Source organism: Phoenix dactylifera, chromosome 13, assembly GCF_051530095.1.
Source record: "Phoenix dactylifera cultivar Ajwa chromosome 13, Ajwa_hap1_PhDact_Kaust_v1.1, whole genome shotgun sequence".
Taxonomy (NCBI): domain Eukaryota; kingdom Viridiplantae; phylum Streptophyta; class Magnoliopsida; order Arecales; family Arecaceae; genus Phoenix; species Phoenix dactylifera.
This window is the reverse complement of record NC_143202.1, coordinates 21,988,072-22,014,348: the sequence shown is the minus strand read 5'-3', so window position 1 is coordinate 22,014,348 and position 26,277 is coordinate 21,988,072. Positions and strand designations below refer to the sequence as shown.

The 26,277-nt window shown below is 37.4% G+C and overlaps 2 protein-coding genes across 2 annotated transcripts; one reads left to right on the top strand and one right to left on the bottom strand.

Moving 5' to 3' along the window:
• Positions 1 to 8,384: 8,384 nt before the first annotated feature.
• Positions 8,385 to 10,718, bottom strand: LOC103696612 (BTB/POZ and TAZ domain-containing protein 1-like). The gene is made up of 5 exons (XM_017840481.5): positions 10,516 to 10,718; positions 10,293 to 10,426; positions 9,882 to 10,203; positions 8,848 to 9,167; positions 8,385 to 8,720 (listed from the first exon to the last, which is right to left on the bottom strand). Exons 1-5 carry the CDS (start codon positions 10,642 to 10,644, stop codon positions 8,561 to 8,563), a joined length of 1,065 nt encoding a protein of 354 aa, XP_017695970.3. The 5' UTR covers positions 10,645 to 10,718; the 3' UTR covers positions 8,385 to 8,560.
• A 7,139-nt stretch (positions 10,719 to 17,857) lies between these two features.
• GPDHP (NAD-dependent glycerol-3-phosphate dehydrogenase family protein) lies at positions 17,858 to 25,605 on the top strand. Its single transcript, XM_088710194.1, is given in 11 exon segments — positions 17,858 to 18,082; positions 21,470 to 21,546; positions 21,655 to 21,727; positions 21,989 to 22,227; positions 22,229 to 22,432; positions 23,178 to 23,241; positions 23,341 to 23,378; positions 23,471 to 23,591; positions 23,690 to 23,744; positions 23,866 to 23,914; positions 25,250 to 25,605. Coding segments are annotated over 11 exon segments (1,260 nt in total). The 5' UTR covers positions 17,858 to 17,925; the 3' UTR covers positions 25,433 to 25,605.
• The last annotated feature ends 672 nt before the right edge of the window (positions 25,606 to 26,277 follow it).

The following is a 26,277-nucleotide window of genomic DNA, read 5'->3' as shown; positions in this document are numbered from 1 at the left end:
GTTAATTAAATAATATTGAATTAACGAGCTTGTTATTGAAAAGTCCATCAAATAAGAGGATATTTTTGGTGCAGAAAATCTCGGATTTAGGACATATTAGGAATCAGCTCATTTTCTAGTTGATTCTAGCTTTTAATGATATTTGAGAGCTACTTTTGCGTTCCTCTTGTTTTTTGTTTGTATTTTAAAAATTCAAGAAAACATATTAAAATAGATAAACAGCTTTTGTGATTAAGTCTTTTCATTTTTTCTTCAAATTGCCTGTAAAATATTTTGAATTTTTGGAAGCAAAAATTTATTGCTCTCGAAAAAAGTAAGAATAAAAAAAATAGATAGCAGTAACTTAGTACAAATATTATCTTCAATATTGGTCTTTTCATAATATTTTCTAGCTTATAGAGAAATAAAAATATAAAAATAATAATGATACCAAACAAGTTGTAAATTTATGTGCCTACTGTTTAGCAAAACTTAAGATATGAACATCTTGTGGATATATTTATATCTTATTCTATTACATGGAGAAATTATTAGTTGGATTTAGGCTGCAAATAGGTCGGGTTGACTCGTAAGTCGTAACCCGTTCCAACACGCTTAGATTCGATCCAATCTATTTTGGAGGACCCGTGGAGCCGGGTCAGATTCTAAAATTGGATCTATTCCATTTTTCAGGTCGGGTCTGGGTTTACTAAATTCAAACTCGATCTGATCTGACCCATTTGAAATTTGAGTTTTCAATTCTACGACCCGATCCGATCTATTTGAAATTGGATAATGTTGGGCTTCAATCTTACAACTCGATCCGACCCATTTGAAATTTAGATAATTTTGGATTTTCAATCCTACAACCCGACCTGAATTTATAAAATTATTTGGGCCCGTGCGTCGTAGCCCGTGGAGGTGCAAATAAGTTCTAAAGCTATAGTTGGATTGACTCGAACCAGACTCGACTCGAACCCGAATTTTTTAGGTTGGGTTCGGGTTATACATGGACCGACCTAACTTGAATGACCCGTTGAGTCAAAAATTGTAGCGATGGAACTGACCTTACTCGACCCAATTTTCTATTGGGTTGGGTCTGGGTTCAAAATTAGAACTCGAACAAGAAAGCAAATTAGGTTGGGGTCACTTATGATCCAACTTGACTTGACCCATTTGCACCCCTAGTTGGATTAGATTTACCATGGACCAGTCCAACCAAAAAGTAATATATTCAATAGAAATTTTTTTCCTTGTTATTCTTCTTTTTATGTGTAATGGGGTGGTCTATGCTGAACTTAATCCATCTAAGAGCCTCCTTAGATAAATGGACTAAAAATTTTATTGAATTTGTAGATTGGATTAATATAACCAATAAAATCATAGGATCACAAGCTGAGTAGGCCTATATTCTAGAAATAGTTTTGAAGTGGACTATATAAAATCAAAGGAGTAGTTTTTTTCTTATGGGATTCAGATCAATCCATTCTAAACCTACTTTCCAGTGCTTATGAATATAGATCTACTTTAATCTATAATTCTATAATTTTGCTGATTATATTGGATTGGTCTATAAATTTACTAAAATTTTCAGCATAATCAGCTATTTAGATTCTAATAATTTCTTGCTTCTAGAGTAGGGGTTTGAACATCTCCAAAAGGTCAATGTTCCGTACGGCACGCGGTCACGGGACCAACTACGCGGCGGAGCCCAGAGGCTCTCTCGTGGAAAACCAAGTCAAAGCACAGATTTCCAGGCACGTGCCTCGCAATCCCTTACCACTCACAAAAAATTAAAATAAAATAAAATTTTCCGTTGGTGATGGAGCCCTCCATGTTTGAAAAATCCAACAACAAGCATCCGTGTCGGGACACGCGTCAAGCCAGCAGCAAGCTGGTTGACTTGTTCTGGTTTTGGACGCTGTGATTGACCATCTTGGGCTGATGCCTTGTTCACATTCGAGAAGCCATGGATCATAAACATAAGAATACGGATGTAATTATAAAAGACAACCGATTATTAAAATACTAAATAATATATTATAAAAGATTAATTTATCAAAAATAAGAAATTTATTTACTAACAAGGAAGATATTAAAATTTATTAAATTATTTAAAAGCTAAAAATTCCCATCAAGTATGGAAAGTTTGATGAATTCCCATCAAGTTATTTTAGATATATATATATATAATAATAATAATAATAATAATAAAATATCTAAAATAAAGAACTATATTTGATGAGAGTTCTATTATTATCCAAAATTAAAAATTATTTAATATGATTTATGATAAAAAATTATATTACATGAGTATCTTACTGATTATTCAAAATATAAAATTTTATTAATACAGTTGCCTACGTGATGAATGGAGAATTTAGCACAAATTTTGAGTCTCTATTTTAGTTACATACTAGCATACAATTCGTGCGATAACAATATTAATATGATTTACGATAAAAAATCATATCACATGAGTATCCTACTTATTATTCAAAATAAAAAAATAATTAATAAAATTATTAATACTGATACTTACATGATGAATGGAGAATTTAGCACAGATTATGAACCTCTATTTTTTTTTCTTTTTTTTCAAATTTATTTTATTTTATTGAATCTATTCTATATGTATGTCTATGTCAAAAATAATTAGAAAAAATTACACCGTCGCGTCTCATGGCCCAATACTGAAGTGCATGTGTCATTTGACAATCGTGCGGTGCAAATAATAGCTTCGAATTGGTAGTGGACCTGAGCGGCGGGTAATAAAAAGTACGTGTTGGTGGGCTACCCTTTTTACGTTTGCCGCGTGATACCCCCCCCCCCCCCCCCCCCCCCCGTGTTGGTGGGCTACCCTTTTTACGTTTGCCGCGCGATGCCCCCCCCCCCCCCCCCCCCCCCCCCACCACCCTTTTTTTTATATTTTTCCTAAAGCAGGTGATTCATATATGCCAGGTACGAATACACCGTATAAAGTCAGAATACAAAAGATCCCGAAGTGCTCTAGGCATCTCTCTCTCCCCGGCCCATAAGGTACCTTTCGAGTGGCACGCTACATACGCTGCCATCTAGTCGGCTGCCCCATTGGCCTCACGATACACATGCATAGCCTGTAATGTAACATCCCCCCTCGCTATCATCCAAATGTCACGAAGTAAGGAATGGGCACCACCATGACTGCTCGGGCCCCTACGGATCCAGCTGATCACCGTAGCCGAGTCATCACTCTCAGCTATACGACTGACACAATTAGACTGAGCCTCTAGAAGAATCGAGCTCGCGTGGAGCACCCGCCGTGCGTAAGACAGACCCATCCAGACCGCTCGCAGTTCTACCCCTGGAACCGAAGTATCAAAAATCTGACAGCCCCCTACTGCCACCGCATCAGAACCCGGGCTCCTAACAATAAATCCGGCCCCTCCCCTCCTGCCACCATCCAAGACAGAGCCATCAAAATTGACCTCGAAGAAACTCAGGGGTGGGGGCTCCGAGGTAAAGAATACCCTATGTGGAGCTGCCGAAGCAATGTGGGAACCCTAGGTGTCCCGAGCTATATAAGGTCTATGAGCAGACTCTACATGGATAATCCCATCAGCTTGAGCACAGGCCTGCTCCATCATAAACCGCTGGGATAGCCACCGCTCCTCAAACATCCGGACGTTTCTGGTCAGCCATTTCTGATACGTTGTACAAGACGCCCTAATGGTTGGTACTACCTCGATCAACTAATTCAAAGTCGAAGGCATAGCTTTTGGCCTGTTCTTTTGCGACCGTTGGATGGGTGAAAGGTGGCACCATCCGACGGTGGTGGGAGATTGGGAGGGGTGAATTATAGCGTGAACGCATGGGCGATGACCCGGTGAGGTGGCGTCTATGGCGGAAGAGAGAGAGAGAGAGAGAGAGAGAGAGAGAGAGAGAGAGAGGTGAGATGACTTTTATGGGCTCTAATCCGTTTTAAAATGATGAGTTGGTCCACTTACGTGTGATGTACGTGGAAATCCTTGCATCCAAATCCTTTCAGCCCATTTGATACTTTGAGAAGTTGGCTGGCCAATCTTTCGTATAATTAGCTTCTCGACGAACATGAATGCGTGGCAGGGCATTGTCTATGCTAGATAGGTGTTAGGAGCCAAACACATCATTCTGAAAGGAGACTCAGCGGTGGTAGTAGTAATGGAGTGGATTCTACACGGAGGGCGGAGGGGAGCAAAGCACCCGCTCCTTAGCGATATTTGGCGGTTGGCGAGCGAGTATAATTCCTTCCAACCCGCCCATGTGTACCGAAAGGCAAATAGGGCGGCCGACTGGGTGGTCATGTATGCTGCTCAGCACACCGGGGAGATTCTTTGGACACAGAAGTTAGATGCTCCTTCAACCTTGAGTAGTTTTCTTTTTTTTGATTGTGCTGGTTATACTCATGCGAGATTAGTGTGAGTTGCCGATATACAAAAAAAAAAAAAAATTAATGCATGAGAATACAGACATGGTAGAACAAAGAAGCTTGCTGTTCATGTTGCGAAGATTCCTTGCCATTAACTGGTGTGATTACGGTCTCCAATTCTCATTCTGAAATATAGACACAACCATTAGAACAAATTTCATGTTAATTGGAATAGATGAAGCATATAACAATCATGCCATATGTTTTCGAATAACAAATCTATCATCGGCAGAATCAGGCCGAATTGAACAATCAAAATTCATCTTGACATAATTCGGTTGTGGGGGCTTCTAAGAGATAGTTGTTTGAGAAGAAGAATCCACAAACTCTCATGGTATATAGTAGCCCTAGTGTGTAATGGGATAAGATAGGAATAACATGACCATATGGGTGGTGCCTCCATGTTTTCCAAATACAAAAACACTCTTTGTCCAATAAGTGTTTCCGTGTGAAATGTAAATATTGTTTGGACACATGGCTAACGTAGAGCTTTGATGTCTATATGGAAGGTGAATAGAGAGTTATACTGAAGTAGAGCTTCCATTTTAGTGTATATATATATATATATATATATAACTTATTTGTGTGTAACCGGATAAAATAGAATGATATGAGCATGTGGGTGGGCTGCCCTCCATCTAAGAACTATTTCTGCATGGAAGTGAATATCGTTTGAAAACTTAGCCCATGGATGTAATGTTCCCCATGAAATGCCCTCACTTTTTTCCCAATACAAAAATACCTTCAATGCAAGTAAGCATAGTGAAATGCTCTCCTTTTTTTCCCAATACAAGAATACCTTCAATGCAGGTAAGTGTAGGAAAATCCCTCCTCTTCCTTCTAAACTATAAAATACCCTCCATCTAAGAACCATTTTTGCGTGGAAGTAAATATCATTTGAAAATCTTGCTCACGGATGTAATGTTCCCCACAGAATACCATCTTTTTTTTTCAATACAAAAATACATTTAAACCAAGAAGTATTTCCACGTGAAAGAAAATATTGTTTGACACCTATCTAATAGAAAGCTCTAGTATCTATAGAGGTAGCCAATGGAGAGCTCTGTTGGAGTTGAGCCTCTATATCAGTATATGTATATATATACACATGCATGCAATGAGATAAGATAGAATAACATGAGCATGTAGGACCGTAGGTGGGCCTTAGGGTTGCATATGGGTGTTTAGAAAGTAATATGATGGGAAATAGCCTCTCTTTCCCCCTAAACTACAAATAACATGCAATACAAAAATAGCATGGCCCATGAATGCAATGTTTCACATGAAGTCCTTTTTTTTCCAATACAAAAATACCTTCGATCCAATAAGTATTTTCATATGTAAGTAAACATTTTTTGGAGATCTAGTGAACCGAGAGCTCAAATATCTATATAAAAGGAGAATGGAGAGTTCTATTAAAGTAGAGCCTCCATTTTAGTGTGTGTGTATCTGCATGTAATGGATAAGTTAGAATGACATAAGCATATGGGTGGGCCGTAGGGGTGCATGTGGGTATTCAGAAAGCATGTAATTAAGTGCAAGGAAACTCTCTCCATTTTCTTCTAACTACAAAAATACCCTCTATCCAAGAACTATTCCATGTGAAAGTAAATATCATTTGAAAACTTGGCCTATTGATGCAATGTTTCCCCATGGATCTTTCTTTTTCTCCCAACACCAAAATCCCCTTTATCAAAGAAGTGTTATCACGTGAAAGTAAATATTGTTTAGACACGTAGTGAATGGAGAGCACTAATATCTGTATAGGAGGTAAACCGAAAGCTCTACCGAAGCAGAGCTTTCTTTCTCCTAAACTATAAAAAAATCCTCCATTTAAAAACCTTTTCCATGTGGAAGTAAATATAGTTTGGAAAAAAGTAGCCTTTGGACACAATGTTTCCCACAAAATGCCCTTCCTTTTTTTTCCAATATAAAAATACCATCCATCCAAGAAGTGCTTTCATGTGAAAGTAATTATTATTTGGACACATGGTAAACGGAGAGCTCTATTGAAGCAGAGCCTCTATTTTAGTATACAAACATACGTACATAGATACATACATACATACATACATACATACATATATATATATATATATGTATATATATATATATATATATGTATATATATATATGTATGTATATATATGTATGTATGTATATATATATATGTATATATATATATGTATGTATATATACAAACATACGTACATAGATACATACATACATACATACATACATATATATATATATATGTATATATATATATGTATATATATATATGTATGTATGTATGTATGTATGTATCTATGTATATGCCTATATATACCTGTGTGTATGTGTGTATATGTATGACAATAATGGGATACGATAGAATGATATGAGCATATGGGTGGGTAGTAGGGTGCATGTATATATTTAGAAAGATAATAAGTGCGGGGAAATGCCTTCTACTTCCACCCAAACTACAATGATATATACCCTCCATATAAGAACTGTTTGAATATGGAAGTAAATAAATATGGCGCATAGATGCAATGTTTCCTATGAAATGCCTTCCTTTTTTCCAATATAAAAATACCCCCCATCTAATAACTATTTCCACTTGGAGAGCTCTAATACCCGTGTAGGTGACGAAAGAAGAGCTCTACTGAAGCAAAGTCTCCATTTTAGTATGTGTATGTTTATATATATATATATATATATATATATGCGTGTAATGAGGTATAATAAGATGACATGAGCATGTGAGCAGGCCATAAGGGTGCATGTGTGTGTTTACAAAGTAAGTGAAGAGGAATGCCATCCCTTTCCCCCTAAAATACAAAAATATCTTCCATCTAAGAACCATTTCCATACAGAAGTAAATATCATTTGGAAACATGATCCGTGGAGACAATGTTTCTCATGTATGATAGAAATTTTCTATCTTATGGGAAAATTAAGTTAGTGGCAGCCTCAATATGGTGAAATGGAGGACAATCTTAAATAATTGGGTTTTGGAGGGCTAGAAATTTTCTGTTAGGCAAACGGTGCTTTATAGGTTGGGTGGTAGTGGAAAATTATTACAAAGTTGTCTACAGGGAAAAGATGTCCTACAAATAGAAGCAATCTTGGATCTTATGTCTAGACCCATTGTTAGGATCTCTTTCGTTATATCATGCTTCTTGTAGTACAATGAACTTGTAGTTGGATTTTTATCTAAGCCAATTTCTTATGTATCTATTTTGTAGGCTCCTTTGGTCTCTCAATGATGAATAGGTACTTGTGTCTTCTAAAGCTTTTAGAAGTTGGGAGCAACTTCACTTTTTTAAATTTAGTATATATTGTGGGATGGAACAAATATGTTGGGTTTTTTTTTTAATCGGATCCTTCTTGCAAATCCTTAAACAATGGTGTACTTAGCATGCATCTTCTCTTTATTTAGGTTTAGCTTTCAAATGGTTGAAAACATTTGATACCTAAGAGAACCGTGGGGGGCATGATGATAATGATCTACCTTGACTTCCCCATACATCAATGTTTTGCTTTTTGAATTCCATGCAGACATGCGCATCTTTGTAGTTCTTTTGGCATCAAAACTACTCCCAACACCATGTGAGTTCTATAGTCTAGCTAGAGGGATATGTGTTTCCTTAAAATACCAAGTCTTTTATAGGACTCACTTATGACTCCTCTTTTGTAGGATATATGGAGACAAAGAAGCAATAGGCAATTTCGTAGGAGAGACTCTACTTAGGGTTCTATATCTTTGATTAGCCACTTTGTACACCAACAAATTGGAGCCACCATTTAATAGATTCCACAACCAGGACTCTTTTTCTATATCCAATGCAACCATGATGCACATATTAGAGTTCATATGTACATGTATGCATGCATGTACTTATGTCTGTATGTAGTTTGTGAATTATTATCACAATATCTACATCAGTACATTATAGAAGATCCAACACATTGAGCTTAATACATCGATCAAGCTTTGATGAGTTGCACGGAGTATGAGTTCAAGATCTCACAAGAATATAGAAAGAATAAATACAATGAGAGTACAAAAGAATCAGGATTTACAAACTTTGTTTTGTTTTAAAGAATGAAAAAACAAGGAAAAAAAAAAATCTAAATGAGGAGAAGTCACTTTGTGCCTGTGTATCTTAACCATGTCTTCTGGATTTCTTCTGGTCCCTTTCTCTTGGCCAAAGAAGACATTACTCTAGCAGTAACAACCTTCTTCACCAGAAGCCTCCATGTCTTATCTACTTTGCCATCCATTTGCATCTTTGATTTGAATTGCCTGCGTTAAATTAATAGACATGAAATGTGAGAATATTAGCTAACAAGTTTCTGAATGAAACACTGAAACATAAAGACAGTATCAATGGGCAGGTAGGTGGTATATATATATATGGAATTGGACTCACTTGCAGAGAGGAACCTTGCAAGAGTCGGATTGGTCGCAGATGGAGGAGTGGAGCTGGAAGAGCTGCGACATGCGCCTGCAATGGATGCAACCACCAGGGGACAATTTCTTGCCGCACGTGGCAAAGTGGCGGATGAGGAGCTGCAGCCCTTCGCACGTGCGAAAGCTGCAGGGGCCCTTGCTCCTACTCGGGGGCTCGCCGTCGTGAGGCCCGACGACCGTGCAACCCACCGTGCAAATGTGTTGGAGGCACTCCATTGCCTCACTCAGTTGTTGGTACATCTCTTGATCTGCCATCTCTCTCATCCATCTCTTCTTCCTCTGCACACATTTTAGATCATAAGGATTGTGAGTAATCCATATCTTGCTGTTGTCATGCTTAATATAGCATAGTCCAGCCAAAGAAAAGGTTTAATTTAGCATATTTATCAATTTTTGGATAGCATCACCTAGATCCTTGATCTTTCAAAACTATCCTAAATTGAGAAATGTGTATACTATTAACCAAACTTGTGTGTGAAACTTAATCTATCCACTCACAAGAATTCACCAAGTGTCTGCAATTTGGTTAATTACAATGAATGAACTATTCCAGCCACAAGAATTCATTGAGTGTTTACAATTTGGTTAGTTCCAATGAACCTAGAATATTATGCTTCCTTTTAGGTCCTGCTCGTTTGTTTTTGTTTGGAAAAGGAGCAGGTACTGCATGTTTCTAAATTTTACGAACATTGAAGAGGTTGATCCCATTGAAGAGTCATAGATTCATGCAGGAGAATGATCTACATGATCCGTGTGGAACCTTGGCAACATCTTTCTTTATATCAATCATTCTATGCTGCAATTCATTGTAGATGATTCATGTCGATCATTCATGATCATGGAGTTCCATTGAGAGTTGCTCTTTTGATTGAATCAACTCGAAATGGAAATGAGAAGAAAAGATTTCTAATGGTGCATTGGCCTACATAAATTCAGAAGAAATAAGTTGTAGATTTCCAGTCATGGCCTACATGCAAGACAAAGAGCACCAACCTGGTCAGCATCTTCGACGAGCTGCAGGATCTCCTGCTCGAGCAAGGGATCGTGCCTCTGGATGAAGCGCCACCCCTCCGACCACACCGCCGACGCGAGATCCTTGCCCACCAGCCTCATGCAACGCTGGTACAGCCTCGGCGCATCGCAAAGCTTGGCCAATTTCAGCACGTCCACCACCTCCTCCGCTCGCAACCTCGCCGCCACCCCCTCCTCGCACCCCCTCTTCAGCCACTTCACCTGGTAGGCATGAGACAGCACCAAGAGATGAATTCCATATCTCTCCATCGCCTCCTCCCCCTCCCTCGACGACAGCACGCTCCTGCAGTCGATCGAAATATCACCAATCACTCATCTTCTCTTACAATTCAATAAGATTAATCCATTTATAAACGAAGACTATATATATACCTCGAGGAGTAGAAGAACTGAATGAAGGCGACGACTGCGTCGCAGGGGACGCCCAAAATCTGAATTATTCTCTGTGAATTCAAACCAATCCGGCAGCGGTACAGCATCTTTTCCAACACCGGCGAAGCCGAGGCCTTCATGTCCATTGGCCCAATTAATATGAATGCCGAAGGAGAAGAGGAACACAGACAAGAAGATCAAAAGGAGAGTTCGTATTACTTACCAGAACGGCGGAATGGGCCGGGATGCTCCGGCCGCCGGAGGTTACGATTTGGACGTCGGCCGGCGGGACGAACTCGTTGCCGGCCTCGTGCCATCGCCGGAAGCTATTGCAGTCGGCTGAATTCCTCATTCTTCAAGAAATCAATAGTGGATTACTAGCCTTCTCCTTTCCTCTTCTCTTCACCTCTTTGGATGATGGAATGAGGCTCTTGGAGTCGTACCAAGAGTTGTTATATAAAATCTGGGACACGGAGAAGAACAGTGAAAACGACCGAGGCGGTTGAAATGGAAAGCTAAAATAACAAAGAGGAAACGAATTTAATCCTTTTATTGTTATATATAGAAAATGACGAGGCAGATAAGGCTGCCGCGTCAGCAACAGCTCGGCAGAGAATTTTTGGATGGGGAGGGTCAGCTGTGAGAGTAGGTAGATACATGTATTTTTGTTTGTGGTTGGATGGAGGATATTTATCGATTCAATGGTTGCGATTTTTTGTTTAGCGGAAATTAACATCTGGTTCTTTATGGGCTCGTTTGGTTCGCGGGAAAAGAAGGGAGGAAAGTATGGTCAACGAGAAAGTAATTAAATGTCTCTTGTTTGGTTGGAGTTTTCATACGAGAAAGATGGAAAAGTTGTATTTCTATGGGAATATGATTCCCACATTTCATGGAAAAGTCTTTCCTATGAGAAATATCGGAAAGTTAATTTCCCATGAGGTGGGATCACTCCATCTTTATTTTTTTTTCAAAAAGGCCCTTCAACATTAAAGAGGCATTAAAGACCTAATTTTTATTAAGGGTATAATAGGAATTAAACATAACTTTTCCAGAAAAGTGGATAGTCAGCCAAACATAAGCACTCTGAAAATCTGTCACTTTTCCATGTTTAACCAAACATACCAAAAGTACACTCCCAGACATTCTCTTCCTAGAAATCTTCTTTCCAGAAATCATATTTCTAAAAGGAAAAATGTTTATGTTGCATACACTTATACAAATACTTGCACGCAGTTATATTAATACTACATAATTATATTTATGCGTACATAGTTGTTTATAATTACGTACGTATTAGAGAATAAGTGCGTACATTTACTAGAGATCGGAAATTAAAGAAGCTTTAAAACTTAGGGACAAAAAGTTATAATCTGGTCAATGGAGGGAATACTTATCAATCTATTTTTTTTTGTTGCATGTTCTACTGAAATAAGCAATAATTGGAGAATATATGATGAGATGGATGGAAGATTCTTTGAGGATTTATATCTATAATGCTGAGGTGGATCTGAGCTAGCTCAATTACTTCAGCTTGATTGCTGGATATGCTCTTGCTCCCCCATAATTATTGTAATCAGACTTCTATTTTTTTTGGGGGGGAAAAATTTTGTCTTACTCCTTGGTTGTGGCTTGGAGGAATTGACTAAGTGTTAGATTGCGTCTGCCGACAATGTTATTTATTTAATTATTTTATTATGTAAATTAGCAGGAAAGGCTTTGTAAGTTAGTATAATTTTATTTTTTTCAATGGAGTTGTGGAAAACGTTGTAAAGAATCCACCAATCTTACAACAACATGGGAGACAATGATTTTGTTTATGCTAAAAAAAGGCATGTTCCATGTGCTTTGCTTCGTAATCATCTCGTGGAAAAAATATAAAAAAGCAAATAACATGTGACAGGCACGTGACCAAAGTGGTTCCACCAGCCACGGTGGGTCCAAACAAAGATTGTGAGTGGTTGCCAATCTAGTAAGAACTTTTATAAGGTTTATCAACAAAAATATATAGTTTTTAGAAGGAGGGTATCCACTAGTTAAATTGGTAAAATCACTCTTGATTTGGTGTTAATTAGTTGGCTTTTAGTGTATTCCTATCCATCCTTTTCTAAAAAAGGAAAAAAAAATCCAACTGGTTTAGTTTGGTATAAAATCGCTGAAGGTTGCTTTATTTCTCAAAAATAGACTTGTCTGTTTGGCGAAGCCAATATCCTTAGGTACTAGTTAGTTGGTTTTGAATTTTTTTTCTTTAACCATGTTCTGCTAAAAGAAAAAAGAAATTTAACTAGTTCAATTGGTAAAGTTACTAAGAATTCTGTACCAATGTGCTAGCTTCGATCCTCCTTTGTCCATGTTCCTTTTAGAAAAAGAAAAATTCTCACTAGTTCAATTGGTAAAGTATTGAAAGTTGGAAATCAATGGGTTAGCTTCAGTTTCTTTTTCGTATATTTCAATAGTCATAGAGAATTGTCTGAATGTCTGTCTCTCCAAACTGAGTTTGTGCATAAGGGACCTGTACCAAGATTTAGTAGAATTTCTGGTGTCAATCATCCTATTTTTGTTCTAATTTTTAGGAATATAAATTAAATCTCTTGGCTTGCCTTTTGGGTAATGCCCTAGATCATTATAAATAGTATAAAAATAGTCGGTCCACAAGCCATGTAGAGGCACAAGTCCTTTTGTGGCTACCTACAAGTCGATTCTAGTTAATGTTTGAATTTGAATAGATTTAGGCTCCTAAGTTGGTGTAGATACTAGGACTTAAATGGGAAGAATATGTCAGACTATATGTTTATTCTCATATTGATTGTGCATTGAAAAGATTTTGGATATTTATAAAGACGAAGAATCCCAAATTATATTTTTTTTGGCTAGCTTTTATGAGTGAGATCTTGAACCGGTACACCTTGAGGTCTGAGGTTTTATCTCTTCTCAATGATTGGTCCATACTTAGTAATCCAAAGCAACTTCTTAGTTTCTGTAAACTTCAGTGGAAAATTGGGTCCACTATAATGTAATTTTTGCGAGGGTATCTGAACAGAGACAACTTGTTTTCTATTTTCTTCATTTTATTTTTCCTTATAATCTTCTTTCCTTATTGATAAATTTCAGGTGGTTTTGCTTCCCTTTGCATTTTTTTATAAAAAAATTTGGCCTTCAACATCAACTTATCTGCAGGATATTGGAAATTGATCTCTTAGATTAACAGCTAGAACAAAAGGGTAGATTTTTCTTCTTCTTCTTACATCTGAGGAAGATGACAAATTCGGCTTTGACTGCTTGCTGTTTATTTTATTAGAAGGAAATAAAAGATTCATGGAAAAGAATTGGGAATTTGTTTCTTTCTTGTTCAATGCTGGCTATGAGATGACAAATTTGTGGTCATAATCTACATCTTTCACATGAATTGTGTGCTTGTGTGATCCCCTCATGAAAGGTGGCCAAGCCACCAAACTCAGGCCAAGTTCAGTGCTTGGGATACCAACTACTGTGTCTGCTATTGTCCATCTAACAACAGAAGTGGGACACAGATGGACGAAATCTTTCTCCATGAAATATTCTAGCCTTCTAACCTAGCTATCAATGTCATGATATTGAGAAAAATCAAATCACCACATTGGAGCAATACGGCAAGCATGTATGGTCAGAGTTCTGACTTTGTTTTGGGTTGAGACTAATAAAAGTCCAAACCTAAAACCACTTGATAGTGCTTGCAAGGGATGACAAGCCTAGAACCTGAATCTTTGATCAAGATAAGAGGGAACAAGCCTAGACCAGTGGGTTGGGTAGAAACAAGATATAACTTTTGGGCAACAACTTGAAATAAAACTGGGCCATGGTGAAATACAATCGGACCATGGACCAAGGCCCGATTTTATTTTCTGGATAGACTAGACATAACTGTCAATTGAACAATGAAAATGGATGACAAGTGCCTCATCGAATTGATTAGGTCATGTAGGGGTTCAGACCAATCTAGATCCATCATGTCAGACCTTGGCTGCATTGGTTAAGTATAGCAGCTATGTCTTCATTGCTCTTTTAGGAGCTCGTCTGGTACCATGGGATTGACCGAAAAATAAAATATCAGTTGATAAAAATGGCCATCACCCAATTATGTTTTGTTTTAGGCTTCTAGGCTAAGACCGGTGAAGTTGAGATCGCACTAAAAAATTAGGGTTTATTGATCACCCCCATAAGGAACTTGATCTTTGTGGACCAGCAAGCAGTGGTGGAGGGGGAGTCCGACCTCCTAGCAGCAGAGAAGGTTGTAGTTGTGCTCGCCTAGCAACCATTCATTCATATATTCATATACAATCAAGTGTAATAATCAACCGCACAACATATGTTCTTCATCTTCTCCTATGAACATTTTATTATATGATATTAAAAATTTTAGATGAATTTTAATTATTTTTTGTCTGATTTTCAGTTGGAAAAGTTCAATCAATAAGCATTTGTAGTTCAATGTTCTTTAAAACTTTATGTAGAAGCATTAGTGCATGTGAACTGGCATTTGTAGTTTCTTCAACTAAGGGAACCTATTAGGTGTGATAAACCTTTGAGCCATTGAAGCATATATTTGCACTATCAGCCTGGCCGAATATTTGCATGCGTGACCAGCACCAGCTACTGTGCACGTGTGGATGGTTCATTTGTCTTTCGGACCATTTAGATTTTTATTTATTAGATTTTTTTTACGAGATTTGTTACAATCTTTACTCTAGGTTTAATGAAATTTATTACATATCCAATTTACAAGATTTTCATTGAAGCTTTCGGCCCGCGGGGGTATGCAATGAAATCTCCTCACTTCTTTTGGAGCAGTGAACCGCATGATCATTGGTCTGATCGAGAAGAACAAAGTAATTCCATCAATCCATCCAACTCGAATATCTTAAAAAAATTAGAAAAATTGACAAATTGGTGAAAATAGATTTTAGATTTTTTTTCGTTTTCATTAATGAATTTCAAACCGAGTTACATAGCCATTAGTTATATTACTCGTGTTCCTCTTTTAATTGAAAAAAAGATTTTTTTTGAAATAAATATAACTAGTAGAAATAATCATAAAAATGTTAAAATCCTATAAGAGGTAGAAATCAAGTTTTACTTCCACTCTTTCTAGATTGAGAGATACATCCATTCAAATTTTTTTCAAAAAGATTTTTTTTTTTTTTTGACTGGTCCATTTTAGAGGTCAAAAAATGGGATTTAATCATGATTGCTTGTTGTATGAACTCTTAAAGGATGGTGCCACATTATAGAACTTAAAAAATTACTCGATAAAGAATCGAATCGGATGTTGCATAAGTAAGTTATAGTATCCATAAGTTCGGCATACAATTTGGCTTACCAAAATGACTATATTTTATTTCTGGACCTTATTCAGTTTATCCTATATTAGTCAAAAATGGTTCATATCAAGTCTGGTGATCTTCTAAATAAATTTTGATGACAAATTTATAATACGAGGGAAATCTTTTCAAGTTTTTTAATGTAAAATATATCATACTTTTCTCTAACATGTTCTTCTTATGACTAGCAATTCGAGATAAAAAAACGGTCGGCGACCTAACAAAATGAGGACCATCAACACTACAATCATGCACATTTGTGCAAGGATAACCATTTAATTATCAACACCCAATCATTCCCTTCCACTTTTCTATCCCCCAGCAAGATCTATTGCACTTTCTTAAAAGTCCAAGCCACAATGCCATATGGTCGACCTGGACGTTCTCAAATGAGAGGGATGGGAGTCTCTGGCTCATGAAACCATTTCGTGTGCCTATGGCTAGGAAGAAACAAAGAGGATTTCCCACAACAACATCACAACCGTTGATTCTGCCATGCGAAGCATCATCATTCTATTCCACAACAACATCACAGCAGCTTAATGCCTGCGTTCCTCCTAACCTTCCTTTCAATCTTCTTTAAGCTCTTCTATACCCTCTTCTTCTCTTAACATAAATACTAGAATCCACCCATGCGCAAGCTACAAAAATTGTGTTAATTGGGTCCAAAATGCTGATTGGCCTGGGTCAAATACTGCTGGCTCGTAGCTTTTTGATTGTAAGGATCCAACCCCTTAAGTCCTTAACTCTAGCCCATAAAACGTTCTAACGGCCCAAATTACCACCAATAACAGGGCCCCACTAAGCCTCCAGCATCATCCAACAAACTGGATTCGACCCTGTATAAAAACTTATACATAATATATATATATATATATATATATATATATATATATATATATATATTTATATATATATTTATTTATTTATTTATTTATTTATTTATTTATTTATTTATTTGGTTGAAAGGGAGGCAAAAATAAGCCACCGGACGAATGCCCGAGGAGTTCTACTCTTGACGGCAGCAACAGGAAGGGATTTTAATACCAGTTGCTAACGACCACTGGAAAGAGCTAACGACTTCCAGGAAGCAGGAGCGGCCCAATGTATTTGGAGGCCTAAGGCCGTTTTATCTTTGTGGCCTTTTTCTGCAATGGGCCGGCCTAAGGTGAACTCACAGGTGGCTTTTTTTCTTTCCATTTTGTCTTTGAGGCATTTTCTGGGTGGGCCTTCTTTGGGCCGGGGCCTTAGACGACCGCCTAGGTCGTCTAAGGGTTGGGCCGGCCCTGCCAGGAAGGGCAGGTCTTACCGTCAACTTCTACAAACTTCTACAAACCCAAGTATCTGTAGACCTGATTGGCACTGACTGTAACAACTTTTGTGCAATGTCGAAAGGGTCTTGATGTAGTAGGACGTTCGAATTATTACAACCTCTAGCAGATGGTTTGGCTTTTATTGATAAATTAAAACGAAGGTTTCTCTTGTCCCTTCTCCACCACTCCATCCACCCCTTCCTTGGCCAGCGGCGACATCGGTCATTTCTGCATCTTCCACCACTACCGCAACTACTAACCATTTTTATGCTTATATAGTTTTTATTCATCTTAAAAGTCTCAATTTCCATCTCATGTTTGATACTTGTTTGAACCTTCAAATGGTCTAAGTCAGCATATAACTTGAGCTGTATCTTTTGCATGAAGGCTTCATGATGTGCACCGTTGGATCGCGCAATAGCCACTACGAGACCTTTCGGAGTGCTTTGAGATCTGTGCGAGGTATGATCATAATCATGAAAGAAGATTAATCATTCTTTGGTGCGAAAAATACAACCGGAACCCATATAACCTGATCCGAACCCGGACAAGAAAATAATGATCCAAAAAAGAGGGAAGCTCGAGTGCGGCTCAACAGCTCTCAACGTGTTTGTCTCGTCCGCGGATTTTGCCGCCAACCGAGTGGAAACCAACGACCTCAACAGACACGTTGAAAGCTCCGACCATGGCAGCGCCTGCAGGAAATAGGGAACAAAAATGAGAACAACAAGGTTAAAAAGAGTGGAGTTGGGAATGAGGACATAAAAGACTCCGTCAATTCTTATCAGCATTCACACCCTTCTCCCATGCTTTCTCCGCCCCTCAAACTCTGATTCCTCCACCCCTTCCTCTCTTTTCTATCTTCACTTATCCTTTATCTTCTACAGATTCTCTGCATTCCTCTCCCCAATCTCTTCTTTCTTTCTTTCTTTCTTCCTTTCTTTATCTCTCCTTTTCTATTTCCGTATGGCTCCAGGGATGGAAGAAGACCAGCAGTTGATGGGTGCAACTACCGAAGATGAGAGGGAACAATACAGGGTGGCGGTGATCGGGAGTGGAAACTGGGGCAGCGTCGCAGCCAAGCTCATTGCCTCCAACACCATCAAACAACCAATCTTTTATGGTAACATCAAAACCATCCATTTTCTTTATTTTTTTTGCTTTTCCCTTATTCCTGAGAATAGAGTGTGAATGCCACCATCTGGGTTGGAACCCAGACCCTCATCTCCATGTTGCCTTCTTGTTTGATGTGCACTGCATTGGATTTTATCCGTCTCATGATATGCAGTGAAAATAATCTTCCTGGAGATGCTTGTTATGAACCAGGAATTTGACCTGGAAATTTCTATCCTATGATTGGTGTAATTGAACATAAGCAAGTTTTGATGCAGACGATAGAACCAAAACCAATAGAGAAGATAGTGCTGTCCCTGCGATCTATATGATAGTATTGTCCTTATGTTCTATATGTTGTGCTGAGGAAGGAAAAAAAATTCAGACACTTCCAAGAAGCTTTCTTAAAGATAGTGATTTTGCCTCTTTTAGGTGCCAAAGAACTCTTGGAAATCCCATCCCCAGGATACAATACCCAACACAAAAGTGATGTAAGATTGCACTTCTTAATCACCTTTAATCAAGAACCACAACCAAAAAGATGGAAGTGCAGAAAGAAAGTTTGAGAAAGGAGCATATAAAATGGGAAGTCAGAATAAGAAAGCAAGTTATATCTTGATTTTTGATATTCTGTAGATTTATAAGAGTCCAAAGATCGCATAAGTCAGAATCCATGCAACTCTTTGGAGTCCGAATGTTGCATGCGTTTCTCTTTATAGAAGATGCAATTCTACAGAATTGTTTTTAAATGTTATCTAGGTTCCCCAATGGTTAATAACTACCCAAGAATTTTAAAAGTTTTATAATTTTAGATAACACACTTCCTATCAAAAGTAAATACTTAAATGAAGTTTTAACTCCTTAAAATTATTATTATTATCAAAAAATACATTTTATTGTACAACACTATATATATTCCATGCCGGGCTTTCTGTTGCATGATTTGCTAAACCATTTACAATGTGTTAAGTTCAGTGTATTCAGAGTGCAAGTTAATCATATGAGAAAAAGTGAGGAAATTTGAAAATAGCAGTAAAAACTTATTGTGGATTTCCTCGACTAACTGATTAAGGTATTATAGCATCCTGGCTTTCTTTTTATTTTAAATCTCTCCAAAGATACTTATGTACTTATTTCTCTTCTATGTCTAGATGAATCTGAACCATGTTAGCAAAATTTGTAAAGATGAAAATGAATAATGATTCAAAAATAGTTAATCAAAAAATTTGATTTGGCTATCCAGGGCAAAGTTCTGAAAAAGAGTGAAATACAATTCATACCTGAACTACCTGAACTCATGCAAAGCATGCCAACAATTGGATTACTATGGAGAAATCTAACTTCACTTGTTGCAGCAAGAATTGCAATTAGGCAAAAGATGGATCAACTTTCATGCACTGTGCCACGAAACTAATGGTGATAATTTGGACAATAATGTTGGGATTGATAGCAGTTTGGACAGAGGAATTTAAAAGCTTTGAGTCCAACACAGATAAAACATATGAGTATCAAATATGCCCTGATTCCAAGTAATTTACATAATTCCTGATTGCAGGAACTCAAGTCACATATCGAAGGAAGAAAAGAAAAAGGTTGTTGACCGCCTTGCCTATCTTAGCTTCAACTAGCAGAGGGAAAGTATGAAAATGGAGCTTTGATTGTACAATGCAGTATCAATTGCATGCCCGCACACAGGATGTGAGATAAGATTCATTATCTCGATACTAGATCCTGTATCGGTACCATGATATTACAATATCGGTATGCCTAGTATGATACCTAGTTTGGCACACGGCATACCAAATGTCGGTATGCCCTCCATACTACGTATCGGTTAAGTACTAGTATGGTACGGTATGGTATGGTTGGATACACACAGGTATCAACTGGTATAGCAAACCTTGATGCGAGAGATGTGCAGCATGCATAAGGTGTGTGCACATAAGCTATGCTAAGCCATGCATCCTAGGGTGTGGTGCATTGCTGATACTGCATTAGAAAATCAAAAAGTACAGTATGTGCCAGCCCTATCTCCTACTTCCAACTCAATGGATTGGACTATAAATATAGAGACAGACACTTAGCCAATGAGGTACAACAGATAACACCCTTCTCAATTGACTGGAATGATTCAATACCTTTTATTGTCTCTCGTACAACCATGGTATGCTGTACTGGTCCGGCCTGGGACCGGTACCGGATCAACGTGGAATCCGGTACCGGTAGTTTATCGGTTCGGACCGGTACGGAACTGGTTCGGACCGGTACGCCACCGGTTCGGGACCGGTACGCCACCGGTACGGGACCGGTACGCCACCGGTACGGACCGGTATGGGACCGGTTTCGTATTGGTCCGAGCCGCCATCGATACGCCGACCGATACCGGTACGGCGGATCTTGCGTACAACCATCAAAAGACTTTACCAACAACATAACTAGCACCTTCAGGATGTTTGTACATCTAATGACTGTAAAAATTGGCCATTTGTTACCCACAATAATGTAGCAAGAGCTTATTTATTGAAAAAAAATCCCTTCTTTTCTGTTACAGCCTGCAAACAAGTTGCACTTTTCTTTTTCAGACAAGTTACACTAATTTTTATTTTTATTATAAAAATTTATCCTAAATTTTTCTAGGGATTTTTTGGTTCACTATACTTGTATCCTTTCTAGATGAAAGTGGAAAATTATCAAATACAAATACAGGGTGGTCCATTGTCCACCATCTCCCATGTTAATCACCAACTTGTACATGGGCAGCAGAGATCAACCTGAGAAAAACAAGCAGACATCCTCATCAAGACACTTAGGATAAACTCGTTACTCATTTCATAAGGCTAACGACCGTAACCGACCCCCTTTTCCCACCTTTCTTTAAAGAAGAAGAAAGAGAATAAGCTTCACCCTGCACTAAATCATCCATTTTTCTTAATGAGAATAATGAATTATTAAATGTTGCTGTTCCCTCAAAAAAAAAGAAAAAAACATGTTAAATGTTGTTGACCATGCAGAGTACATGACATGATAGCGGTACAGAACCATCCTACTTTAAGATTCATCACGGGGTTGGTTGCATTTTCAGATGCTTGCAAGCTAAACCCATTCCATATTGAGTTTAAATATATAGTAAGATAATTTTCTAAAGTTCTTTTCTTTGTAGAAGTTGTTCTCGAAATGCTGTTTGATCTAAAGAAATAGGCTGACTCAAATGATTAGTACTAATATATATATATATATGTGTGTGTGTGTATTTTAAAATTAGAGAGAGTTGTGTCTGAAGTTACAATAAGTCTGTCTAATTTGCAATGCTGCATTTTACATACCAGACAATATGAACTTTTTTGAGGAAACACTGGATAGTATGAACTGAAGCATCATTATATGTGGGATTTTACAGATGAAGTACGGATGTGGGTTTACGAAGAGACATTACCTACAGAGAGGAAACTCTCTGAAGTCATCAATCAAACCCATGTGAGAGGCCCTGCATCCTCTTAATACTCCTTTCCACTGTCTTTTGTTGTCCATGGCGCAAATTATCTCTTCCTGTTAATAATGTGTTTGTCCCATGCCATGCAACAGGAGAACGTCAAATATCTACCAGGCATAAAGCTTCGGAACAACGTTATAGCAGATCCTGACCTTGAGAATGCAGGTAACTTCATTTATTTGCTATAAAGGTATTTTAAGTATAGCAACAAAAGTAATTTTAAAGTTGAAGTAATAAAAATAATAATATAAATAATATACATTTGGGAGCTTCTTAATCTAAGATGCTATGCATAAATATGAATCAAATTGCAAACTCTTCAAGGAAGCCATAAAATGAAGGAAATAATAAAATTACCTTCCTAAAATGCTTCCTGCATGCAATGAGGTTCTAGTTCTAACAAATGATATGATACCTTATCTTCAGTGAAAGAAGCAAACATGCTAGTCTTTGTGACACCCCATCAGTTTGTGGCGGGCATATGCAAGAGGCTTGTAGGGAAAATAAGACCCGGCACCGAGGCCATCTCCCTCATTAAGGGAATGGAGGTCAAGATGGAAGGACCCTTCATGATTTCAAAACTTATCACTGATATGCTTGGAATCAACTGTTGTGTTCTCATGGGTGCTAATATTGCCAATGAGGCAAGGATCCCTCTAACATAGATTCCACCATTATGTAGATTCCTCTCTCTCTCTCTCTCTCTCTCTCTCTCTCTGTCTCTCTCTCTAGCAGAAATTGTGAATGGAGATCTAAATGCAGATTGCTGTAGAGAAGTTCAGTGAAGCAACAGTTGGCTATAGACAGGATAAGGAGGTTGCACAGAGATGGGCGAGATTGTTCAGCACCCCCTATTTCCTTGTGTCTGTTGTGAGTGTTTCATTTGCTTCGTCCATCTATAAATAAGAAGATTGTTTGCTTGGCTAATTCCCATACACGAACCAGTAAGATAATTATGTCTTCTGTCTATCGCTCAACTTATTCCACTATACCATGTCTTTATTCAGAAATAGTTATTTAACCTTACATCTAGGGAGAATACAATTTTGTTGAACAAAGTATTATATAAAAAAAAGTAGCTACCAAATCACTATTTGGACGATCGATGAAGGTTGAATATAAATCATAATTTTCAAACATGGAGGTTGGTATTTAGCATGCAGGGTAACTTCATAACTGACCAAATAGGGTGCTTGACGAAAAGATTAGAAAGGGTAAGGTGTGTGAAACTGAAAAAAAAAAAGTTTGTTTTTCTTGAACAAATTGGCACATATGAGAATTGAAAGGTACATAGGTCGGTTGTTAGAGGAATACATGGTGATAAAAGGGACAGGAGTCTGGAAACAAAATGAGGATAAAAGAAAAGGTGCTTCTGGATTTTACTAATGCTAGGGCAATCACTTTGTGACGAATGTCAACACTTGTGAAAGTAAGCAGCTCTGCACTATGTAGTATCATACCATATTCTGATAACATTGAAGGGAACAAACAAAGATAGATTAAATTCTAACAATCTATGGTGAATACAGAAAACAAAATTGTACTTGAAAAAATAGATAGTTTTTTTTCCATCATATAAACTTAACAACTTGAATTTGTGTTCATAAATTGACAGGTGCAGGATGTGGAGGGAGTAGAACTATGCGGGACATTAAAGAATGTGGTGGCCATAGCAGCAGGTTTGTATGTTTTGCTAACTTGAATTTGTATTTTACAACAGTATGTTTTGCTACTTCTAAAAATTCAGGTACTGAAACATGTTAATGGAATATATACAGGTCTAGTTGATGGCTTGGACATGGGAAACAATACCAAGGTTTGTATGAATTGAAGAATGTCATACGAGGGATTTAAGACATGAAAACATTCTGACCGTACCGTTTCATGAGCTTTTGTTTGAAAAATTAGGCAGCAATAATGAGGATTGGGCTGAGGGAGATGCGTGCCTTCTCCAAGCTGTTGTTCTCTTCAGTTAGAGACAACACCTTCTTTGAGAGCTGTGGTGTGGCTGATCTGATAACAACATGCCGTATGATATCTAATACATCTCCATTTCCTATCCATATATCACAGAGTCACATACAATTAAATTGTACTGATTATTGTACTCGGGTTTCTTTGAGGCAGTTGGAGGAAGAAACAGAAAAGTTGCTGAGGCCTTTGCTCGAAATGGTGGCAAAAGGTTATTCTCTAAACTATGTCAGACATGTTTTTGGAGCATACCTAGGTTTGTTAGATTTGAAATTGATGGCCTCAGTGTTCTGAGAATTTCTAATTGCATTTATTGCTGATATCAATGACAGATCTTTCGATGAACTAGAAGCAGAATTGTTGCAAGGCCAAAAACTACAGGTAAACAATAATAATAAAAAAAAAGTTATAGGGTAGTTTCTATACTTACAAGATCACAGGAACATATAATCTAGAGTAATTGTAGCTAAAGTTCGTAAGCATACCTTAAAGATGCTGCTGCCAAGTCTGAATAGTTCTACACAACATATCACAGATATAGTACCTACAAGAAAAGACATACACATGACACTGGATGTTGCTGTTTGAAAATCCCTTTTTTTTGTATGACCCCATATTCTTATGATAGTAACTGATCCATCAGCTTCAAAAGTAGCAAGTGCAAAGCAATCCTGATGACCAGAATATCATTATTACAGTCCATGGCCTAAACATATTATTATGCTTTCGAATGCAATTCGTAGATCATAAGTCAAAGAAGGAAAAACCATCATCTAACTCAAATGCATTCTTATCTTCACAAGAAAGAAGAAAATGTAGTCATCTTCTTATCACACTGTATCAATATATCAGCTACATGATCCGTTTCTCCACCATAGGACAATGCAATTCCAGAACCATTCTGCTTAATATACACTAAATGCAAATTATGATGAAGCAAGAGTTGTAACAGCGAAGAAGCCATTTTACAGGCAAGCTTTAACTTCCCTCAGAAAAGTGATCATTCACAACAAAGCATAGCCCACCAACTAAGTGAAGCATTAACGAGCAGAACGACTACTGCTATAACCTTTGAAAGTATAAAAATAGCATATGGGAAGAACTCATATGATAAATTTCACTACCATAACCTATTTTCAGCATTTATGGAATATAACAACATATGGAAACATAAGAAAGAACCAAGTACACACTTACATCCATGAATGCATGAATGTTTGCATGCGCATGAAACTACATAGGTACCTTCATCACCTTTTAGCTTTTTAAGTGGCAACACCAATCTCCCTCTTTTTGATAGGCAATTTCAGATACATTCTCTCATTCCAAATCAAGCAGCCGATCATGCATTTATTTTGAATATCAACTTTATAATTCTAATAAACAGTAGAGATGATCACAACCTTTCAAGATTAGACAAACTCCATTACCCATTAGAAAATATGCTTGGTCCTAGTAGTATGAGCCCAACAAGCTATAGACCTGGCTGCCACCAACTGCCACCAATCAGTATGGTACTTTCTGATAGAAACTTCACAATAGAAAGCAGAAAAATAAGATGGGACTGGTGAGCATGAGGAATCTTCTTTCGACATGGTCAAGAACTAGCATGTACCAGGTTTATAGAACAGCATCTTCACTTCAAGAAAAATATAATCGAGCATTCTAAAATGTGCATCTTCTATACTGTATGATTTGACTTCACAACTTTTGAAGGGTGTGTCCACGGCAAAAGAAGTTTATGAAGTTCTGAGTCACAGAGGATGGCAAGGGTTGTTTCCACTTTTCACAACAGTGCATGAGATCTGCATCGGCCAACTCCCTGCATCTGCAATAGTGGAATACAGTGAACATACACCAAATTTCTTGCTTGTTGAAGGCTCTGCTTTATATTACTGAATCCTAAGATAGAACATGTATTGATTCTACATAGCCATCACACTTACATTAAACATGTAACTTGCAATTCTGCAGGATTTTCTTGGACTGAGTCATTTAAAAGTGTAGAATCAAAATAGTCAGAAAAATACTGTTGGATTGAACAATCAATATCATTGTCTGACTTGTCTGCAGTCTTCTATTTGTGCATGAGTTCTTGTATGTATAGTCAATCAACCTCTTGATTAGCTTTACAAGGTTAATTAACAATACTACTCAATTATAACTTAATCATCTCAATAAAAAAAAAGTGTAAAAAGGATCCATAATTCTACTGATGAAATATATAAATATAATATCTAATTGCATGAGTTGGTATGCTAAATCTTGTGTAAATATTCTATTACTATTTAATTTATTATGAGGGAAACCTAAGTTCATGGTTCAACAGCAATATACTACAGTTCTAAAGCTAACAACAAATCATATTCCCAATGAGCAATATTCTTATTGGAAAACAATACAGGAAGAGTTTCTACTACCAGAAAGATTTAGCATGCATGCATTAGGGCTTTGAGAAATCTCCAAATTGCTTGTAGTAGGGCATTATCCACCATTGATCAGTCAAGCAGGAAAAGAATTGTATTTTCTTATTTTGTATTGCAAGATCTTCAGAGCACTTTGCAGGAAATGCTTGTAGTAGGGCATTATGCAGCAGCCATTAGTCGAGAAGGAAAAGAATTGTATTTTCTTATTTTGATTGCAAGATAATCAAAGCATCTGTATGATTCATCACTTGAAAGAACCATGTTCTTTTCTCCTACCTATTTCAAGCTTTTTTTGACACTTCATTATCAAGGTACAAA

Coding starts and splice junctions, on each gene's coding strand:
- LOC103696612 (XM_017840481.5), bottom strand. CDS start 10,644: ATGAGGAATTCAGCCGACTGCAATAGCTTCCGGCGATGGCACGAGGCC. Junction 10,427..10,515: donor CGGCCCATTCCGCCGTTCTG/GTAAGTAATACG, acceptor ATGGACATGAAG/GCCTCGGCTTCGCCGGTGTT. Junction 10,204..10,292: donor CAGTTCTTCTACTCCTCGAG/GTATATATATAG, acceptor GATCGACTGCAG/GAGCGTGCTGTCGTCGAGGG.